The sequence below is a fragment of the Ovis canadensis genome, chromosome 1, assembly GCF_042477335.2.
Source record: "Ovis canadensis isolate MfBH-ARS-UI-01 breed Bighorn chromosome 1, ARS-UI_OviCan_v2, whole genome shotgun sequence".
Lineage (NCBI taxonomy): Eukaryota > Metazoa > Chordata > Mammalia > Artiodactyla > Bovidae > Ovis > Ovis canadensis.
Genome location: NC_091245.1, coordinates 206672040 through 206694303, shown reverse-complemented (window position 1 = coordinate 206694303; position 22264 = coordinate 206672040). Strand labels below are relative to the sequence as shown.

The 22264-nt window shown below is 36.3% G+C and overlaps 1 protein-coding gene and 1 pseudogene across 7 annotated transcripts in view; one reads left to right on the top strand and one right to left on the bottom strand.

Moving 5' to 3' along the window:
* The first annotated feature begins 1112 nt into the window (after positions 1-1112).
* KLHL24 (kelch like family member 24) overlaps positions 1113-22264 on the top strand; it is a 34239-nt gene continuing 13087 nt past the window's right edge. Inside the window, exons 1-5 of one of the 7 annotated variants that reach the window (XM_069559031.1) lie at positions 1115-1292; positions 5581-5714; positions 7098-7139; positions 9871-10851; positions 21411-21595. In XM_069559031.1, coding sequence (XP_069415132.1) covers positions 9932-10851; positions 21411-21595 — 1105 coding nt within the window. In that variant the 5' untranslated portion in view covers positions 1115-1292; positions 5581-5714; positions 7098-7139; positions 9871-9931. Of the gene's footprint in view, positions 1370-1790; positions 1882-5580; positions 5715-7097; positions 7140-9870; positions 10852-21410; positions 21596-22264 lie in introns of all 7 variants that reach the window. The other 6 variants (XM_069559041.1, XM_069559063.1, XM_069559052.1 and 3 more) reach the window with 6 other exon arrangements.
* Positions 7769-7949, bottom strand: LOC138431066 (U2 spliceosomal RNA; annotated as a pseudogene).

Sequence of the window (22264 nt, the reverse complement as noted above, 5' to 3'; positions counted from 1 at the left end):
TTAAAATAAAAATGTAATCTTTGCCAACAAAGGTCAGTATAGTCAAAGCTATGGTTTTTCCAGTAGTCATCTACACAACGTGAACGCTGGAGCATAAAGAAGGCTATTGTTGTTGTTTAGTCACTCAGTCGTGTCTGGCTCTTTGCGACCCCCATGGACTGCAGCAGGCCAGGCTTCCCTGTCCTTCACTATCTCCCAGAGTTTGCTCAAACTTATGTCCGTTGAGTCAATGATGCCATCCAATGATCTCATCCTCTGTTGCCCCCTTCTCCTCCTGCCCTCAGTCTTTCCCAGCATCAGGTTTTTTGATGGTGGTGCTGAAATTGTGGTGCTGGAGAAGAGTCCCTTGGACAGCAAGGAAATCAAACCAATCATAAAGGAAATCAATCCTGAATATTCATTGAAAGGACTGATGCTGAAGCTCCAATACTTTGACCACCTGTTGGGAAGAGCAGACTCACTGGAAAAGACCCTATGCCTTGAAAGACTGAAGGCAAAAGGAGAAGAGGGCAGCAGAGGATAAGATGGTTTGATAGCATTACCAACTCAATGGACATGAATTTGAGCAAACTCCGGAGAGATAGCGGAGGACAAAGCCTGGGATGCTGCTGTCCATGAGGTCGCAGAGTCAAACATAACTTAAAGACTAAACAACAACCTCCCAGGATGACACAGGGGCCAGTAACAGATTTAAAGAGAAATCTGGTTTCCCTGCTATGTCTGGCTACGGGGGTTCTAGTCCCTTTCACTTCTCAGGTCCTCATATTTCCCGATTGTATACCAAAGGGTCAAATGAAAAGATCTCTGAGCCTAGTCCCTCAAAATTTAGGGTTCTGAACATTCTTGGTTATGAGCTTTTGCCTTGGGACGCGGCAATAAACACCTGACTGAGTTTCCCACAAGTCTCCTAAGACGTATGTATTTCCTTAACCTATATCTACCTAAAACTGTTTCTGAATCAGCAGCCCTCGGATCGGATCTTGTTAAGCCTCGTACCCGACACCCGAACTATAGTAGGAAATCCTAGAAGCCGAGCGGCCACCCCGGAACGGGGACTACAACTCCCAGGGTGCCCCGGGACGGGGGCGCCCCCTCGGATTGGCCAGAGGTGCGTGACGCTCAGTGTTTTGGCCTGGGCGGTCACATGTTTCCTTTGTTGTGAGCTGTGGAAGGGCTGGTGGCTCCAGGAGACGCCGGCTTTGGAGAGGGTGCTGCGCCGCCGGCTGCTAAGGGACCGCGGGGGCCGCCGCTGTTGGCCACTGCTGCTGGCCTCTTCCAGCCTTCGCCGAGAGGTACCCGGGGATGACAGATCCGGGACTGACCGAAAGGCGAGGAACCGGCCAGAGCCGGGGGCGGAGGGACGGCCCAGGTCATGCCTACGGGGGTGTCTGCAAGAGGGAAGCCAACGGCCGCCGGCCTCTCGAAGCCAGAGAAGGAGGGTCTGAGGAGAGATCGCGGCTGGGACTACAGGGCCCTTCTCTGGGGCGAGGGCGGGGGTGGGGTGCTCTCTGGGAATCTCCTGGGGGTCGTCAGCCCCGGTTCCGTAACGACATTCTGAAAGGAAGGGCACTGAAAGGCTGGCATTACCGCCCCGGAACCGCGACGCTGCTGGCGCGCCCGCCGGGGGCGGGTTGGGAGGGGCATGGCCTCTGGGGCGGGGGGTAGCAGGTGCGGGTCAGTCACCCCTCCGCCTGCGGGACTAGGAGCAGCTGGCGGACAGGACCAGGGGAGAGGGGTCTCGCATGTTGAGGATGGGCTTCGAACGGAGCGCTGCTCTTCTTTAACCGAAGGAAGCGCTGAGAATGCAGATTCTGAAATCAAGACTTCGCGTTTGGTGGGGGCGACAGTTTGTTCCAGACTGGGAGGACTGACGGGGTCAAGGTGGGTCCCAGGGCTGGGGGCCAGAGAAGTCCTATTAAAGCGGTTGCGAAACGTGCTCGGCGCCGTCACCTGACCGTTACCCCCGCCCCCACGGCCCGGGAGCCTTTGTTTACCACTGCTTGCCGCGAGGCCCGCGCCGGGATCCGGGCCCTGGAACGACAGCCCGGCGGGAGCAGAGGCAGGCGGGGGAGTGGAGGAGCCGCTGACGGGAGTCCCCGCCTAACCTCGCCTCCTTCCCACCACTCCAGGCTTTGGTTTCTTAATTTAGTTCGTAACGGCCCCGCCCCCAGGCTCTGGACTCTCGGGGCAGACTGTTAAGGCCGCGAGGATTGGGGCCCTGCGGGTGCTTGAGGGCGGGACTATGGGGCGGCTTCCGTGTGTTTATTGGCGGGTGTCTTGTCGCTGGGTGGACGTGCCCAGGCCGTTATTCCCCGCCCCGCTGAAGGTGATCTGGAGGACACGCGGGAGCGCGCGCTTGCTTCTTTGGCAGCTGAGGCCCGAGCGGAGCCGCCGGCGACGCGCGCTTCCGCGCCCGAGCCTACTGGCGCGAGCACCAGCTGCCCCGCCGTAGTTGGGTGGCCTACCCGGCTTCTGTCTGAGCTTGTAGGCAGTTCTGGGGCCCGCGGAGGACCGGATAATTAACCTTTAACTCGGTCCCCTAGTCCGCCCAGATGGTGGAAAGAGCCCTCAGGCGAATTAGTGTTTCCCTGTTCTGCAAACTAGGTGTAAATGGCGCTTCCCTGGTGGCTCAGACCGTAAGGAATCCGCCTGCAACGCGGGAGACCTGGATTCGATTCTTGGGTTGGGAAGATCCCCTGGAGAAGGGACCGGCTGCCCATTCCAGTATTCAGGCCTGAGGCCTGGCAGGCTACAGTCCATGGGGTCTCAAAGAGTCCAGCACGGCTGAACGACTTTCACAGCACCCTAACCCCACGTTTTAAAGTGCCTCACAGTCAACCCCTAAGGCAGATTGACTCTTCTTCAGTTAATTTTAGTGGAGTTTAATGATTAATCATTTGCTCTCTTGAATAGCTTTTTAAAAATCGTGTCTAGTATTTGCAGCTAAGACCGTTTAGGCCCACTAGCGAGGCTGGTTTTTGTTAAGTACGGGAAATAGATTAAAAATCTGCCTCCTGTCACCTAAAATGTGAAATTAGAATTCTGTTTTTTTAAAAAGATAGCTTTGTATGGCTGAGTCCTTTCTCTGTTCACCTGAAACTACCACAACTTTTTGTCTATCGTCTATACCTCAATACAAAATAGAGAGTTTAAAATTTGAAAAAAAGATAGCTTGATGATATCCTCCCTCCACCCCCTCCAGAAAGTGAATTCTGTATCCGTGTTTAGATGAGTTGTTTGCGGAAACAAACATCATAGCTCACTCTTATATGATGACAGTTATAAAATCTACAAAAACAATTGTTTTAGCCACAGTGTGTTGAAGATGCGGTTTTCCTAATCTGATTTAATAGGATACTAGGGTTTTATCAGGTTTTTTTTTTTCCTATAAATCTGTAGGAATTCACCCAAGAAAGTACATTTCTGTGGAAAGTAGATTGAGCTCCTTGGGTGAAGAAAGAATTGCATTTGAATAGTTCTCCTTGGTTATGCATTCTTAATTTATTTTTAAAATTCAAGTTGGAATGACTACACCAAAAGGAGCAGCCTCTGTGATCCTGAACTGCCTCATCGCTTGTGCATTGAAGGCATTTAACATTTCTAAATAAGTACAAGATGCAAACCTCTAACCTGTATAAAAAATAAAACCACCACTCATAAGCCTTCTTCTCCAGACAAAGCCTGTGACTTAGTCTCTAAACAGGAAGAAGAAATAATATTCTGAGCTGGAGCTTACTATCAGCTTTAATTTAAACTTTATTGGCCTTTGTCCAAGTTGCTAAAACTATGTAATGCCTTTTCAAAAAACATTGTTTTAGCTTCCTTGTTTTTTCTGCCATTTACTTAAAACCCAAAGGTCAAGCCTGTGAAAAACAAAAAATACTATTTATTAAATGAGGGACTGCAGTTATTTTTGTATATACTTTTTTCTTACCTAGGAATTTGGGACATCCTTTTTTAAAAATGTAATAAATAAAATATTCTAGTATATTCTCATAAGTATATGAAATATATAAGCATATATATTTTATATGATTCTATTTCTGTTTTGACTGAAACAGAGTAAGTATATGGCCACTTGACAGTTGTTGACAATTTGAAACCTTTATTCTTTCTCCTGTTAAGAACACTAGCAAAGCTAGATTTTTTTAAAGTAAAGGGTTTATCACTCTGCCTAAATTTATCACCTAAGGGCTACCATTTTTTAGCATTTGGCACATCTTAAAGTCTATTAAGTTGATGTCTAAAAGTCATTAGGCTTTGCTCTTTACTCAGTGCTTTCTAAAACATACTTCTGCAAATCATTTGTGTAGGTAGATAAAATCAAGGTAGATAAAAATCACTGACATAAAAGTGCTTTTGTACATAGAGCATCCATGTAGTAAAAGATTGGATCTCAAACTTGTTTGAGTGACAGAGTACCGGATGGTGTCCTTGCAGATTTAAATAATTCTAATAGAACCAAAAACACTTTGGCTAAAAGAAAACATAACTATGTTATATATCTATAGGTCTTAAGATTTTAAAATAAAACAATGCATTAAATACCTAAAGGAAGCATGTTTCTAGCAAGATAAAACGAAAGACATTTAAACTTATATGACAAGTAGGTTTGGTAGGATAGCTTTATACCAGGTATGATGTCTAATGATCAACAATTTTTTTTCTTCCTTTGGTGGTTTGGGAATATTAATAGCCAAAAGTTTTAAAACAAGGGAGAAAAACGGTGAATGGAGAAGTTCAGTTTTTTTGTTCTATGATTTGAGAGAAAACAGTATTCTTTTTTCAGTTATAGAACCATAATTGTTTAGTCTAACACACTGTTTAAGCACTCCTAAATTTTTCATCATTGGATACCTTTTATTTCTCTTTCTCTCATTAATCAAAGTAATGTATTGACTATTTGAGGTTCATGTAAACTAGGGATAATAACTTGGTATCATTCTAGACAAATAAATGTAAGCTTTTGTTGGTTTCTGGTATTGTATGGTGTGTAAATATGTTTATTGGTGGTTTCATAAGAAAAATAGAAATGTTGAAAATAACACCTTGAAGACTGGACTTTAAATATTGCATTTGTAAAATTTGTTTCGGGAACCGCTACTCCAAGAGTAAAGTTTTAAGTTGAAAGTTTAAGAGTATAAATTTAAAGTGGCCGTTAAATGGAATGGTTCAAATAAATCAGCGTTTTAGAAAATGGGGTGAAAAAATTGCTTGGTTTCAGATAGTTCAGTGTTAAATATGGTTTTCTAGTTATTTTTAAATAATGAATTTATATGTTACAGCATTTTCTGGCTTTCCTTCTGTTGAGCTACTGTATATCTTTAACGATAAACCTTTTATTATTCATTAGTCTTTTTACTGTCTTGATGTGTTATTCTTCACTTAGAGTTCAGTTTGAGAAAATGGGAGTAGTGTGGAGCATAGCATGTAGCTAGTGGCAGTTCATTACCACAGGTTGTTGGAACATGTTAGTCAAAACTGTTGGTTTCCTTTGCCATCTGGAATTTATTAATCTTTGTAAGCCCCTCACTAATCTATACTATTTTAAGGCTGATGGTAACTTCATTCTTTGTATAGGGTTCCGCATTCTAAAGGAAAAATAAGCTTGATTGCAGTACAGCTACATTCTAAGATCAGTTCTGATACTATATATCTCCTTTGGACTTTGTACACTGACCTCCTCTGTCCCCTTGCCCTTAACTATTAAGTTGGTAAGTATTACCTAAAATCCCTCCAGAAAATGCCCAGGTCAATTGCCTTGCCCTTCTGCTCCTTAAGGTATAATTCTAGACTAGATTAGGCATGAGAGTATCTATTCCAGTTTGCACTCTAGCAGAAACAATTTGTTTTCTGCAAGAGAAACACTGAGAATTTAAATCTATTTTAGTATCAATCTTTGAGTTCTTGTTAGATTCTAATCTTAGCCTACTCCACAGCATCTAAAATTGTATCTGAATCTGATATTCACCACCCCAGTGCCAGACAGAGGGGTAGGCTCTCTAGAATTGTTTCTTGAATTGACTTGAGTAGGCTCAGGATTTTATTGTCTTCTTGGGAAAAAATACTTATTTAGCTAAGGCTTAACAAACCCCTATTTTGACCAAGTTGACATATTCTTTATCAAAGTACACGCAAGTTAGACTGACTTCTGCAAATAAGGAAACAAGGTAACATTCACCTCACAATCAAAGCTTAATCCAGGTATAGAGATGTGTGTTTTTTTATACATACAGAAATCAGTAGTTTGTATCTTGGTTTTTGAGATCAACATTTGAATTTGCCTAATCTTGTTAAGAATTTATGAGTTCTATTTATAAATATCTAGGCCAGAAACCAGAAGTACTTGTATTTAAATACCATTGGTATTCTGTGCACAGTTCAAGGTTCCAGTATTTTCTCAGAAGCATTTCTCTCTTTCTTTTCAGTATATGCACACAGAGTTGTGCTGAATTGGTTGATTTCTACAGGTACTAGAGTCCATAAGATCAAAGAAACAAGAAATACACATTTATATACTAAAAGATACAAGATAATTATTTGATAAGCATAATGATTCTGTATGGATAATCTAGATAACAATTAAAAATTGAAATTTTTTTTCCTGAATTTCCCAAAACACTTGAGATTTTCTTAACTGATTTCATAGTTACATAAAATATAATGACTGAACTGTTTGCCTTGAGTAATACTGATAGACCAACTCAGAATTATTTAATGACTGCAGATACAAGTAAAACATTATTATCAGACATTCTTCAAATATCCAATGCAGAGTTACCATAGGAATGTTTCATCATTTCAACTCCACCATTGTTTACTCATCTTTCATTCAAGAAACCTTACTGCAGGATAAAATTGTCAAGAAAGGAATTGGATAAATAAGGAAATTATTTTAGGTATAGAGTAAAATTTTTAATTCGCTTTAAGGAATTGTTATTCAGGATTGGTTTTTTATGCAGAAGTTAACTTCTAGTCACAAATTGAAATCTATTAAAACCTTTTTTCAGTGTATTAGTAAATAATGCCAATTATACATGAAGTAATTACTATCTGACTTTTATCTGACATATATTGCTGTTCTCCATTTATTTTAGGTGTGGAAAAACTGGGGCTTTGATCAAGCAAATGCTGAAAAGGTATTATAATATTTATAAACTCTTAGCATTGTTATTAGAAAATATAAATCATTTTCCTTTAACCAGAGGTCACTTGGACTACCTGAGTAGCAGGGAACAAGATCATATAGGAAGACAGCATCACATCATTTCTGTTACCAAATAAACTATCGACACACTCCTTTCTAACCCTTACAGATCTCAGTCTTCCTTCTGCAGTTTCTCCAGTCCTAGGGACACTAAAATAAGTTATCTCCATTCATTTTTCTGGAACATAGGCCAAAACCATGTTAAATGGTTAAATGGTAGTTTTTAAATCTACCTAACAATTTGAAACTAGGTCTACAACATTTCATAAGTTCTACAGTTGGAAGTAAACTCTAGAATACCCTTAACCAGAAGAATCTATCTTAAAAATTTTCCTTTCAAGTGAGACTGTAGCTCTAAAAGTAAAGCTCCTGAAGAATATGAGGGAGAGAAAGAAAAGGATACTAGCTTTTCTAAAGCCCACTTGGTCATGGTGTATGATCTTTTTAATGTGTTGTTGGATTCTGATTGCTAGAATTTTGTTGAGGATTTTTGCATCTATGTTCATCAGTGATATTGGCCTGTAGTTTTCTTTTTTGTGACATCTTTGTCAGGTTTTGGTATTAGGGTGATGGTGGCCTCATAGAATGAGTTTGGAAGTTTACCTTCCTCTGCAATTTTCTGGAAGAGTTTGAGTAGGATAGGTGTTAGCTCTTCTCGAAATTTTGATAGAGGACGTATCAAATATTAAACTGATAAGAACAGATACTACACTTGATCTTAGCCAAAAGGCCGAGAAGCGATAGGATACTAGCTTTTCTAGACAAATCGTGTGACTTTGGCAGTCAGTCATTGAGAGTCCAGTCACCCTTGCATCCACTAAATTATGTAGGTATTATTTCCCATCATTACATTTCTTTGGGACAAGCATTTTCCTCTTGTTTTGTCCAGAGATGCCTACTTATTTGGTACTTTTCAGTGATGGGAATAACAATGCTTTGATATCTGCTAATTTTTTAGAAGAACTCAGTCTAATTTTATGTTTAGTTTGCTTATATATTACTTCACTTATGGTAAATCTTAAACCTGTACTAGATACTATATTTTGAAATGTGACTAAACTTGTCTTTACTAGTTAAAATACTTTGTGTAAAATGGGAAAATAAAATCTACTGAATTATACCTGGAAGCCGAAAAGATGCTCTGAAATGTTTCTCATATTCCTAAGACATTCTTGTGCAAATCATTTAGTCTGTCATCATACAAAGAGTTTATATTTTATGGTGTTGTAGACTAGTTCATGGAAAAGTTCTCAGAAAGTCTAGAGAAAGTGAGGCTGCCCAAAAAGCCAGGAAAAAATTGCTTGAAAGGAAACAGCCCAGATCTATGAGATAGTCTCTTTTCCATACAAAGCAGTAGACAGATGTCTTGTTGCTGTTGAATGCTTTTAATAACGAGTGATTTTATAGCTGTTCGTGTTTTCTGGTAAAGCAGTGGAAGACCTCTTGGCAGTCATCTATCAAGGAAAATAACCATGGGAATTAAGAAGCTGAAAGTAACATAAAAAGACCTTTAACTCATATAAAATTTTAAGACTTTTATTAATACTACTCACTCAATATGCTATCCCCAAACTTATCAGATATACATACTATAAGATACCAAACAGCAAATACAGGATGCAGTAAAATTATTGGATACAGAAAGCAGAGCATGTTTTCATTTATGTTTCTTTCTTGTCCGTTTTAGCCAAAAGGGAAATTCTTAGTACTTGCGGCATGTTGTTTTGCATTCTGAACATATTTTCATTTAAACTTTGAGAAAACAAAAATGTATGGAGGCAGAAACCAATTATAAGTACATTTTGGATCACATGGCAACTTACTGAGAAGTGAAAAGAGAGTAAAAGGAACCGCCTTAAAAATAAAAATTTAAGCCAATTGATAGCTGTAGTCCAGTGCCTCAACCCATCAGTTATCTATTCATAGCGTTTCTGAGGGAGACTTGAGGTTGTTTCTTATTAGGGAAAGGGAGCAGGGCATAAATAACATATATTAAAAAAAATACAAAAATACAGTACTATATCATTGTAGTGTGAATTTGGGGGGAAATAAAGACAGAACATATCTCACTTAGCATTTAAATATATGTACCTCCTTTTTTCTATGCCTAATGCACTGATAGAAGTATTTTCTATTAATACAGCAATGAACATCTGTAGGTAACTCTTCCCATATAATCTTGATTATTTCCTTACAGTAGATTGCTAGAAAGGAACTTAATGGTCAAATAGCATACCTGTTCTTAAAGGCCATTGATAGATATAGCTGAATTTTTCTGTAGCAGCACTATATTAAAATAATAAGTATCTATATTAAGATTTGAATGTAGTCAAGTTCTGTGTCGTACAGCATTCTGACATAGCTCTACCTTCAGTAGATGAAACCCAGTTTGTAAAAGGGAAACAGAAGGTAATATATTAGTAATTCACAAAGTACGTAGTATCCTTTCAATTAGGGGGTTTAAGGAATACTATTGCAAATTGCCCCTAATGTTTTCATTGTATAAATTTTTGTCAATCTTTATCAATATGAGATAGTGCTCTATACCCTGTATGAAATAGATTATGTAATTTTATTGTAGTGTTTACATCAAAATGAAATTATGTAATTGGAGTACTAAAACTTTTTACATACTGAAATGTTTTAATTTTTTTTACTTTTAGCCACATAAAGAAAATCTGTAACAGTTATTTCTCAACAATTATATAGTCAACTGATGTAACAATGGTACTAATATTGGGACGAAGACTAAACAGAGAGGATCTCGGGGTGCGTGATTCACCAGCAACAAAGCGTAAAGTTTTTGAAATGGACCCTAAATCTCTGACAGGCCGTGAGTTTTTTGACTTCTCTTCAGGATCATCCCATGCTGAAAACATCCTCCAGATATTTAATGAATTTCGAGATAGTCGTTTATTCACAGATGTTATCATTTGTGTGGAAGGAAAAGAATTTCCTTGCCATAGAGCTGTTCTCTCAGCCTGCAGTAGCTACTTCAGAGCTATGTTCTGTAATGACCACAGGGAAAGCCGAGAAATGTTGGTTGAGATCAATGGTATTTTAGCTGAAGCTATGGAATGTTTTTTACAGTATGTTTATACTGGAAAAGTGAAGATCACTACAGAGAATGTACAGTATCTCTTTGAAACATCAAGCCTTTTTCAGATTAGTGTTCTCCGTGATGCATGTGCCAAGTTCTTGGAGGAGCAACTTGATCCTTGTAATTGCTTAGGAATCCAGCGCTTTGCTGATACCCATTCCCTCAAAACACTCTTTACAAAATGCAAGAATTTTGCATTACAGACTTTTGAGGATGTGTCCCAGCATGAAGAATTTCTTGAACTTGACAAAGATGAACTGATTGATTATATTTGTAGTGATGAACTGGTTATTGGCAAGGAGGAGATGGTTTTTGAAGCCGTCATGCGTTGGGTCTATCGCGCTGTTGATCTGAGAAGACCACTGTTACATGAGCTCCTGACTCATGTGAGACTCCCTCTGTTGCATCCCAACTACTTTGTTCAAACAGTTGAGGTGGACCAGTTGATCCAGAATTCTCCTGAGTGCTATCAGTTGTTGCATGAAGCAAGACGGTACCACATACTTGGGAATGAAATGATGTCTCCAAGGACTAGGCCACGCAGGTAAGACTGATGCATATTAACTACAACATAATTAGCAAAAGTTTTTGTTTTTTAAAATATTTTAAAGCTTCCTGAGTGTAATCTCTATGTAGTCATTTATATGTATCATCTACTTGTGGATTTATGTAATTTGAGATTTGTTTTGGATTATAACTCATTAGAATTTCTCCCAATGAAGACTAGATTCACCAGTAGCACTTTTCGTTATTGTTGTTCTGAGCTATGAGACAGTATTGCAAAGGGTCTTTGCAGCTAGCATGTTTCAGCCTATATCTTCTTAACCTGTCTTAAAAAGGTTAATTTTTCTTAACCTTTATAGGGTACCAAATTTATTCCACGTTTTCCCAAAAGATCTTTGGATGTTAAGTAACTAAAGACTGTGTTAGAGTTTGTTGGACTGCTTCTACTTATAAAAAACAATTTGTGTATTCACAGACTAACCTTTTTCCTAACAGACTACATGAAATATAGAGACCAAGTAAGTTGATACACATTGAGGGGATTCTCAGATGTAAAATCAAGGTTTCAGATCTTTTCTCATTGCCACAGTTACTATATTTAAAACTCTATTTGAAAGTGAAAGTTACTCAATCGTGTCTGACTCTTTGCAACCCCATGTACTATACAGCCCATGGAATTCTCCAGGCCAGAATACAGGAGTGAGTTGCCATGCCCTCCTCCAGGGGATCTTCCCAACCCAGGGATCAAACCCAGGTCTCCTGCATTGTAGCAGGATTCTTTACAGCTGGGCCACAAGGGAAGCCTGAGAATACTGGAGTGGGTCGCCTATCCCTTCTCTAGGGGGTCTTCCCAACCCAGGAATCAAACAGGGGTCTCCTGCATTGCAGGAGGATTGTTTACCAACTGAGCTATCAGGGAAGACCCATTTAAAACACCTGTAGATTTTAATTCATAAACTATAGAAAAATAATCTCTGTGCCTTAAGAATGGAAGGAATAGTATTAAACATTTTACGGTGAATAAGCAAAAATCGGCTGTGTGAGACATAGTAAAGAATCTTAAATATTTTTCTAATAAACCTGACTTTTTGATGTGTGTGATATAAAATACATAACATAAAATTTGCCATCCTAACCATTTTTTTATTGTTTAATAGTGCTAAACATTCACATTGTTATGAGACTGGTATTTATTTTCCCATACTATCTTCACTTTGCCTATAAATCTATTATAGCATAGCTCTTAAACCATATTTTTAGCATTAATTTTGATTATAAGTGTTTTGGAATGTGATTAAAATTCAGCATGTTGTGAGATCTCATGTTTTTAATTATAATTCAGCATATTATGACCTGTCTTTAAAATCTACACGAGTTTGGATATAACAAGATTTGATCTGTATCCTCATAAGTAAAATGAGATTTATGATAAATAGTGCTTATTTCACAGGTTTTGCTGTTGAAATTATTAAATGCAATAGTCTTAAGGTACTCAGCATAGAAGGTGGTACATAGGAAGTGCTGTAAGAATTATGGCTATAGGGTAGTGTTAGTATGACCCACTTTAAGAAAACTTCCAGTACTTGACAGTCTGAACTTTTTTACAAATGGCATACAACATTGAGTAACTATTATTACAAAAATTAATGTAATATTTCTTTGTATATTAGGTTTAGAGTGCATTTTTTCTTCAGTCAGCTGACTTTAGTTAAAAGTAATTGTTTTATAAGAAACAAATATAAAATATTTTATTCCTAGTCTTTTAACAAAGTCTTTTAACTAGTTTTTAGAAAACTAAAATTTTATTCTATAAAATATACTGATTTTTTAAAAGTTGTTTTTAGGACTGTTAAGATGACTTCAGCTGAGCTTAAGCATGTGAAAGACCAGAGTTCTTAAATGTATTAATTAGGAAAACTGAACAGCTTTTGGGCTGTTCCAGAACTTTTCTGGACAAACTGTATCTCTCCAAGGGGAGAGTCGTACTTTTTTCCAAACAGAATCCCCTGTGGCAGACCGAATGGTTTGGGGTCAAACATGGTTATATTAAAATTACTTATAAAGATATGACCAGAATGAAATCAGAGTGCAGACTAAAGGTAATTAAAATCAGGTTATAATTAGAGAATTTTCTGATTTTCTTATTCAATTTACAAAAATACAATTTTACATCGTATTTTTAAGGGAACCAATCCATTTCATACAGTGAAACACATCTGTATATATAAGATTATGATACCACTTTTCTCTAGGAGACTAGTAGAAAAAAAACAAGCTGTAGTTATATTGAATTTTCAGACTAGTATAATAGCAGATATTTATTTTATATAAATTTTATATTATGAATTATGTGAGAACTCTAAAAAAGAATGCTTTATTGTACAACTCTGCTATCACTTGTCCTTTATATTCTGTCTTCCACTTATCTGTTACTACATGTTAGTACTAATCACTAGGAATTTCCCTATCTGAACAATATGTATTCTTTGTAGAGGTTCTCATCTTTCTGAGAAACTACAAACTTCTCTGTAAGAGAAGTTACATCTCCACTTCTTCAACTACAGCTCATTCTGACTTCTCCAGTCACTCTACTGAAACTCCTCTCAGTCAGGTCATCTATTTGTTCTTTGTTAGCCTCATGTCAGTCTTTATTCACCTTGATCTCTCTTTCAGATCTGACATTTTTAATTGCTTAAATCCTTCTTGAAACTCTCTTCTGATAGCTTCAGGAGTACAATTTCCCTCATGGTCCTCTTCTTCAGTACTCTTTTTCAGTTTGATAGTTCTTTGTCTATTGTTTGAAATGTTGATATTCTCTTGGTTCACATCTCGTTGTCTTGCCTTGATAGTTTCCTAGATGATCACATCTATTCTCATGGTTTTGATTAACATGCTTACTATTGACTATGAAAACTATATCTCTACCCCAGGCTTTTTCATTCATTCATTCATTTATTCCATCATTCAGCCAATGTTTTTTTTTTAAGTAATATGTATAGTTATACATTTATATATATTTGAAGATGCATCTTTAAAACAATAACATAGGTAAAATAAATCTCACAGTTAAAAATAATTCTTTTATAATATTTAATACCAGTCCATATTCATGTTCCCCCAGTCTTTTCCAAGCTGTTTTTTAATGAACTTGAATCCAGTCCAGGACTAGTACAGGATCATTGCATCTGTTTATTTCCATGAAGTCTCTTATTGCAAAGCATTCATTCTTTTTCATGAATCTTACTTGTTCATGGGCAAGTTGTCCAGAAAAGTACTCCACGATGTGTATTAGTCTGGTCACTTCCTTGTGATATCACTTAGCTGCATTTAGCTGTTTCCTGGAAACTGAAAGTTAGCTTCAGCTCAGTGGTGAATAGTTAATACTTTTTTGCTAGAATTCATTCTAGGTAATGTATGTACATTAGGAGAAAGACAGCATAACTGGTTGTTTTACCATTGGTGATATAAAGATTAGCTCTTGATTAGAGCGATGACAGTCCAAACCCACCACTGTATAGTTAGGTTACACTCTCACAGCATCCAATATTTCTTTAGTGTTTATTGTGTGCCAGATATTCTCCAGAGCTCAAGCCATACTGGACAGTGACACCTGTATATACCCACGTGTCTCTTAAATAACAGCGAAAACCCCAAGATACACTGTATTAAAAACAGAGTGTGAAAATTTTTTTTAACGAAAAAAAGAGTGTGATGGCAGTTTTCTAGACAGAGGACATAGAACATAAGACAGTAAAAGCTTTGCTAATCAGTATTGCCAGTTGTAAACCCTGTGTCCGTAAAGAAAAAGTAGTGGAGACCTATCACAGAAGTAAAAAGCTTAAGAATAGTTGTTTTTATTAATATATGTTATGCAACTTTAAATTTTTATACTTAGGTATAATAAGTTTTTAGTAAACACCTAGTGCAAGCTTCATGATGTGTTAAGGGTACTGGCTTCAGAATCAGAGAGACCTGAACTACAACCTACCTCTGCATAACTAGTTAATTCTGTGACATTGGGCCAAGCACTTTAATTTCTCTATGTGTCAGCTTCCTCATCTGTAAAATAAGCATAATACCATCTACCCTGTAGGACTGTTGTGAGGATTAGAACTACTGTGTGAAAAAGGCATAGCCTAGTGTTGGACACAAAAATGCTTAATAAAAATTATTGCTAGTTTCATGAATAATCAAAATACAGTTAAAATTTGCACTATACTTTTATAGAATAGGAACTATAGTTTGAGAGACATAAATGCTTGCTATCAAGTGGTTTAAGTATAAACTGTTCATATCTACGGAAAAAATCTGCAATACTCCATTAAACCATAGAGATAGCTATGATCTAGTAAGTTCATCATTTTGAGTTTGGAATTGGTTAATTAAGTACTTGTTTCTTCTAATACTTCCTACTACTCTTGTCTAATAAGCAGTTACTATATAATGAAAATAGGAACCTATTGCCATAATGAGGAAAGGGTTCAAGTTTTTATTGAATAAATCAACGAGAAGACCAAGGTTAAGTTTTTCTTTAAGAAATACTATTTTAGAATTCAATGTTCTGAGTTTCTGTTTCTCTTAAGTGATATCTGCTATATTGGATTCATGGTCTACCATTTTTATACATGTTAGTTCATTGTTATTTTGAATGCATTTTTATATTAAAGTACTGTATAATGTCAAAGTCTCCCTCTACCTGACCCTTGATATATCAGTATATATATATATAAAACCCTTTCATCCCCAAAGAGTTCCCAGTTTTTTCACTCTTTAAAAAATATTCTTTGTATACAGAAGTGTGTGTGTGTCTGTCTCTGGGTACACGTGTCCTTACTATTTTTTATACAGATGGTAGTATACCTTATTTTTATCTCCTAAAAGTATCTTGGAGTTTCTTATATATCAACACATATAGGTCTTTGTTCCTTTTTTTTTTTTTTAACTCTTCATTATGGAAAATTTCAAATTCACTCTTTTTTAAGAGTTGTATAGTATCACATTTATGGATACCATAAATTATTTAATCCCTCTCTTAATGAGGTACATTTAAGTTGTTTCTAGATTTTTTTTCCATTGCAAACAGTGCTCAGTGAATACTCTTATACATATGTCTGATAAATTATAGCATAAATTGCTAGAAGTGAAATCACTCAGTCATAAAATAGGTACATTTTAAAAACTGCCAAGATATAAAAATTGACTTCCAATTTATACTTTTCCAAAAATATGAAAATCCGCATTTCTTCACTCCTTTCCTTATACAGTATTTTAATAGTTTTTGTAAATTTTTGCTACTCTGGAAAAGTGAAAATTTGTATTCCATAATTTTTTTTGTTCAAACTTTAAACTTTATTTTGTATTGGGATATATATTTTGTATTGGGATATAGTCGATTAACAATGTTGTTAATTGTTATTTCTTCTAATACTTCCTACTAATCTTGTCTAATAATTAGTTACTATATAATGAGCATTGGGTTGGATGTATTCTTCAGATCATGTTTTTCTCTGGATATATGCCCAGGAGTGGGATTGCAAGATCATATAGTAGCTCTATTTTTAGTTTTTTAAGGAACCTCCATATTGTTTTCCATAGTGGCTGTACAAATTTACATTTCCGCCAACGGTGTAAGAGGGTTCCCTTCTCTCCAGACCCTCTCCAGCATTTCTTGTTTGTAAATGTTTTGAGGATAACCATTCCGTCAGTGTGAGGTGATATCTCATTGTAGTTTTGATTTGCGTTTCTCTAATAATGAGCAAGTGTCCCATAATCTTGATTCGCATTTCTTTCATGTGAAAGTTTGAGGTTTTCCAAGTTTGAAAACCATTTATAGGTTGTTTTTTTCTCCACTTCATTGGACTCAAGTGTATCAGAATTCTGACTGGAAGTGATTGAAACCAGCGTTAGCATAGAAGGGAGAGAGATGTTTTAAAAGGGTATAAGAAGGCGTTATCTTGTAGAACCTAAGGGCAGAAGGTCAACAGGATTTACAAGAAGACTGGAACAGGCTACTGAAAATCCATCAGACATCTAGCCATGCCCTATCTCTACCTCTTGCCTCTGCTTTTCTCTGCATATTTTCATTATTGTCTCTCACTAGTCTGGTTAAATAGGACCATTCATGGGATTTGGTTTCTATATTACAAGGTCAGTCCAGAGACACTGAATGTCTCCCTCTCATGTGGAAAGATAATCTCTGATCCAGACAGCCTTCTCTGGAGAGTTACCTGTGGCCTTGGAGTAGGATCATGTAGCAGAAAATTGATAGCTGAACTTCTTGTCCTATATGTGACAGCAGACAAGCTGATAGTGGCTATTAATAGTAAAGTGTGGGTTTTCTCCTTTGTTCTTTCTTAACTTGAGGCAAGAGGAAGGGATGGAGTAATTTGTGTTCATTGGAGACAACAAAAAATAACATCCATGTTTCTGCCTAGGAGGTAACACTGTAGCATTTGGCTTTATTCTTCCCTTTCATTCTCTAAGAATTTATTATTTATTTTACAAAGTTGTAATCTATTTCATATCGTAGTCTGCTGTTATCATTTAATATATGGTAAACATTTTCATGACATGAAATCTATAGTACCATAACCATCTCACCCACATTTAAACTCTTCCTGATTTTTTACCAGTGAGATAAATATCTTTGTGACTATATAAGCATACCTGTAGTTCCTGATAATAAATTCTTAAATAATTGCTTGTTTTTAAGAGTAAATATTTGAATCTTTCAATTGGTACAACTGTTTCCTTATAGAACCCATTTTGCCTATTACAGTTTCAGGTAGAAAGCCTTACCACACAAGTTGAAACTGTCCTCATTAAATTTAGAAAGCCGTATGGTTTATGGCTGTCATAAGCCTCTTTATGGGGTCATTTATATACATTTATATTGATGAACCATACCCAGTGATTCCTCTAGGCTCAGGAACTTTTGTTTTTTGGATACAGTAAGATCAGACTATCAGGGACAGACTTAACATTAATCATGAGGGACTGATTAATTCATTTATCTTTTAGTTTATATATATGTATTTGCAATAAGAAATGGAACTGTCAACTGTTCCAAAAAATGGAATGGTTCAAATGGAACTGTCAAAAGATATTTTAAGTCAATGCAGCCAGCATATTCTCTTACTGTGGGCAACTTACCAGTTGGGAAGCCAACGTTTTCAAAGGTTGTTTGGAATCTAGACAAAGAGACCTAGTAGACCTTTAGAACCAGACTCTTCCCAGCTAGTATAGTGTGAGGAAGTCTCACCCACCATAAAATATTCTTACCAAAGAACCAGTAATGTTCAAGTTAGCTTAGCTAAGCTTCTCCTTTCCTTTAGACAGGTTACTTGAATGGACACAGAAAATGTTTGCCTCTGTGATTACTTACTCTTTCATTCATTTGTTCATTCATTTACTTATTGTATATAGGGCTAATCAATCCCCTCTTTTAATACATTGAGTTTAGTACTGTCGTATCCTACACACTAAAGAGTCATTTTGTCTCTTTAGGGCTTAAAGTCTCATATCTCTATTTGAATTCATTATTTTGGTGCAATGACTTGGTATTCAGGTATTTTTGAGTCTTGGAATAGACTGTGTCACTAATAGCACTCCCTTCTTCCTTCCAGCTTCCCACTATATGGAAACATTTCTTTTTGTGTTTTCTAAATGTATTCAGTCATTTTTCTTATTACCAAGGATCACCCTTAGACCCCTTTTTGTTGATAAAATTAATTTGGCCGTTCATCTGTCCCTGGCATGTTTGCATTGACAGTAAGAAGGTCTGTTATTTTGGCCAGCAAATCTTTCTGAGGTTCTTAACTGAACCTGGCAATTACTATACATTTTGTTCATATGGTTTAGAATATTTCTTTTCCTTTCACATAAATCAAAGAATGTGATCTTTTAATTTAACCTTTTCTCAAGTTTATGATAAAAGAGTATGATGACTTTTGAAAAAATATTTACCACTGTAGAAAAAAAATAATTTTCTTGTCACACTTTCCTAGGAACAAGTGGTGAGACTTAATACCCAAATTTCAATACTCAAGACTTAATACTGCTTAATACTTAAGCTGTGAATATTTGTTAGTTTGTTACAGCAGAAAATGAGAATTTTCACTTTAAAAGATTAATAAAGTAACATAGTCTCTAAAAATAGATTGCATGGGTATCTAGAATTTTATTCATCCTATACTATCATCTTGGCTGCTTTTTTATTCTCGTCACCATTATCAGCTGCAGCAACTCATTTCCTTTAAGGCAATCATCTTCCTGCCTGAGATAAGTATTTTTCCAAGCTCAAGAAATAAAAATAGCTATTATATTGAGTTAATAGTCTCTAATGAGAGCACCAGACTTGTCTCAAATTAAGTTAAAAGCCATTTGGTTGCAAATGAGACCTTCAGTTAGGCAAAACTACTAGTTTGCTGATCCTTTCAGATAAATAGACACAGGCACTGAAATAATCCTTTATTTAGTAAGACTAAATGTTTTAGCCATTAGCTTTTTGTGCTGTTTTCTCTTGTCCCAAGGTGCAAAACAGACAAGGTATGTTTATTGGGCTAAGAAGCCTTGGAAACCAAGCAAATTCAAGAAAAGGGAAAGTATAAAACAAGGAAAATGCTATAACATGCATGCTAAGTCTCTTGAGTCGTGTTGGACTCTTTGCGACCTTATGGACTGTAGCCCTCCAGGCTCAGTTCATGAGATTCTCCAGACAAGAATACTGGAGTGGATTGACATGCCCTCCTCTGGGGGATGTTTCCAGCCCTGAGATTGAACCCGTGTCTCTTAAACATCTACTGCATTGGTAGGCAGGTTCTTTGCCATTAGTGCCACCTGGGAAACCCAAAGAAAGTATAAAACAAAATTCTATCAGAATTACCTTAATTTTGTATTGAAACTATTAGGAGTGACTCAAACCCAGTAACAGTATTTAGCAGTTTTTGTTTTGCTCAATCAATAGGTAAGACTTTGAGGACTATCACATGGGTTTGTCTTAGAAGTACTTTAAGTAGGATTTAAGGAAATAATACTAATATGGAAAAAAGGATATCTTCTGGTCATTAGTTATACTACTAAGTAACTGATGCTATCTACTATTTACTTTTAATATTTTCATTTTGGAATTATTTGGAAAATAGTAAATATTATTGATAGTATTTGAGTCCTTCTGATAACATTTTACTATATACTAGATTAGGGTTATATTATTTTCTGGGTTCTTAAAAGTAATTTTTATTGCATCTGTGGACAGAATTCTTTTCTATGATATTTATTTCTGATTTTATAATGGAAAAAGTATGCCTGGCATGGACTGACTAGGTGAATGATTGTTAGTTGAAATAACTGCAAGTAAGTATAGCTAGAATATAGCAGCTCTATCAAAGGGATATACCAACGCTGCTCAATTCTGTTTTTTCCTAGTGAAATTGTAAAACATCACACTGACTAAAACTACAAATAAGTGTTTTAACCTGATCTTTTTTTCTTCATTTAAGTAAGAGAAGAGGGATTGTTAAAATTTTTGTTTGTGAGATTTAACGTTGTAGCAGCCATAAAATGTAATTACAAGACTTTTCATTTCCATGAGCCTTATGAACAAAAAGAAAAAGCTTGGCTAAGCTTTTAGTTTTTCCTGTCTCTATCTTAAGTTTAAACTACAAAGTAAAAGAAGCCTGTAATTAACATAAACCTCAGGATTCCCTTAGGGTACTTGAAAGTTATCTTTGCCACTCTAAAAGTAGCCCATGCTCATTACTGTTTTGAAAATTTGTGTTGATATAAAGGAGAAAGCCACACAATCGGGAGAAAACCATCATTAGCACTTTGCTGTGATCTCTCCAGACACATTAATTACATAGTATTGATCAGACTTTTTGTACAATTTTTCATCTTGCCTTTTTCCTGTAGCATTCTTTATAATAAAGCTCTGTTAACATCTTTGGAGACCACCTAGCCTTTTGAGTTGGATTACCTTACTTTAAGTTAAAATATTTTTAGGGAAATATTTGGCAGTCCAGTGGTTAGGACTCTGCACTTTGACTGCTGAGGGCGTGGATTCTATCCCTGGTCAGGGAACTAAGATTCTGAAAGCTGTGTAGTGCGGTAAAAAAAAAATTTATTTTTCAAAATGATATCTGAACAAATACATGTATTCCTCTAAAGGATACTTAAATTGTACTGTGAATTTGTTTTTTTATAACTAACAGTCTGATGAAAAAGCACCATTTTCCTACACTTAAAAAAGTGCATTGTCTTATCTTGTGTGGTTATGCTTATCTGAATTGCTGTTGAGATTCCATTTGAAACTCATCCTTAATATTACCAGGGTTCCAGTTCAATTAGGTATAATCTTTGGACTGCTACTCATGGAGAAAGTACCCATAGAAGTTTTCTGTGAAAAGATTATGTTATTAAACCCCTTATAAATGTTCTCAAAGTAAATAATTGATAGCCTCTATTGGTTGGCACATACTCAGAAAATAAACTTAAGTTTATAATAATGTTCCACTTTTTTTATGACAACAGTATGCTTTTAGGAATTTAAACAATGGTGTGTGTGTTGTTATTTATGCATTCTTATAATAATTATTTTAGGTCAACTGGCTATTCTGAGGTGATAGTTGTCGTTGGAGGCTGTGAAAGAGTTGGAGGATTTAATCTTCCATACACTGAGTGTTACGACCCTGTAACAGGAGAGTGGAAGTCTTTGGCTAAACTTCCCGAATTTACCAAATCAGAATATGCAGTCTGTGCTCTAAGGAATGACATTCTTGTTTCAGGTAATAAAGAACTGTTACGTAGCTACTTTAATTTAATCACAGCTTGGCCATTTTAAACCATGACAGTGTCTCAAAAGACTGAAAGTAGAGATGCCCACTTTAATCAGATCATATTATACAACAAATAAAACTGAAATTGACTTATTGTTCTTAAAAACAGGTACAAGATAATTTAGAATGATTTACAAAAGATTCACCAGAAAATGTCTTTAACCATATCATATTTTTAAAATATATGTTATTGATTTCTTGTTACTAATTTCTACTGAACAACAAAGTGATTCAATTATACATATATATTATTTTTCATATTCTTTTCCATTATAATTTATCATAGGATATTGACTGTAATATCCTGTACTGTACAGTAGGCCATATTATGTTTAAATGCTCTCAAATGCATATAGAATATGTACAGTTTTTAAAACTTGTTTACTTTAAGGAACGCAGTGAAGTATATAAAGTGAAGAGTGCTCAGAGTTAAGCATCTCTCATCCACCCATGTTTTCTGGAATTCTCCCCAAAGTTTATGAAATAAGATTTTTCTTAAAATTCTTAACTTGAACTTTCATTATAATACGTGATATGTTATGTCTAAAGTCAACAGACAATAATGTGACAGATTTATGCAAAGTGTAACTACAGTGTCTATAATTTTAAATTTGTTAA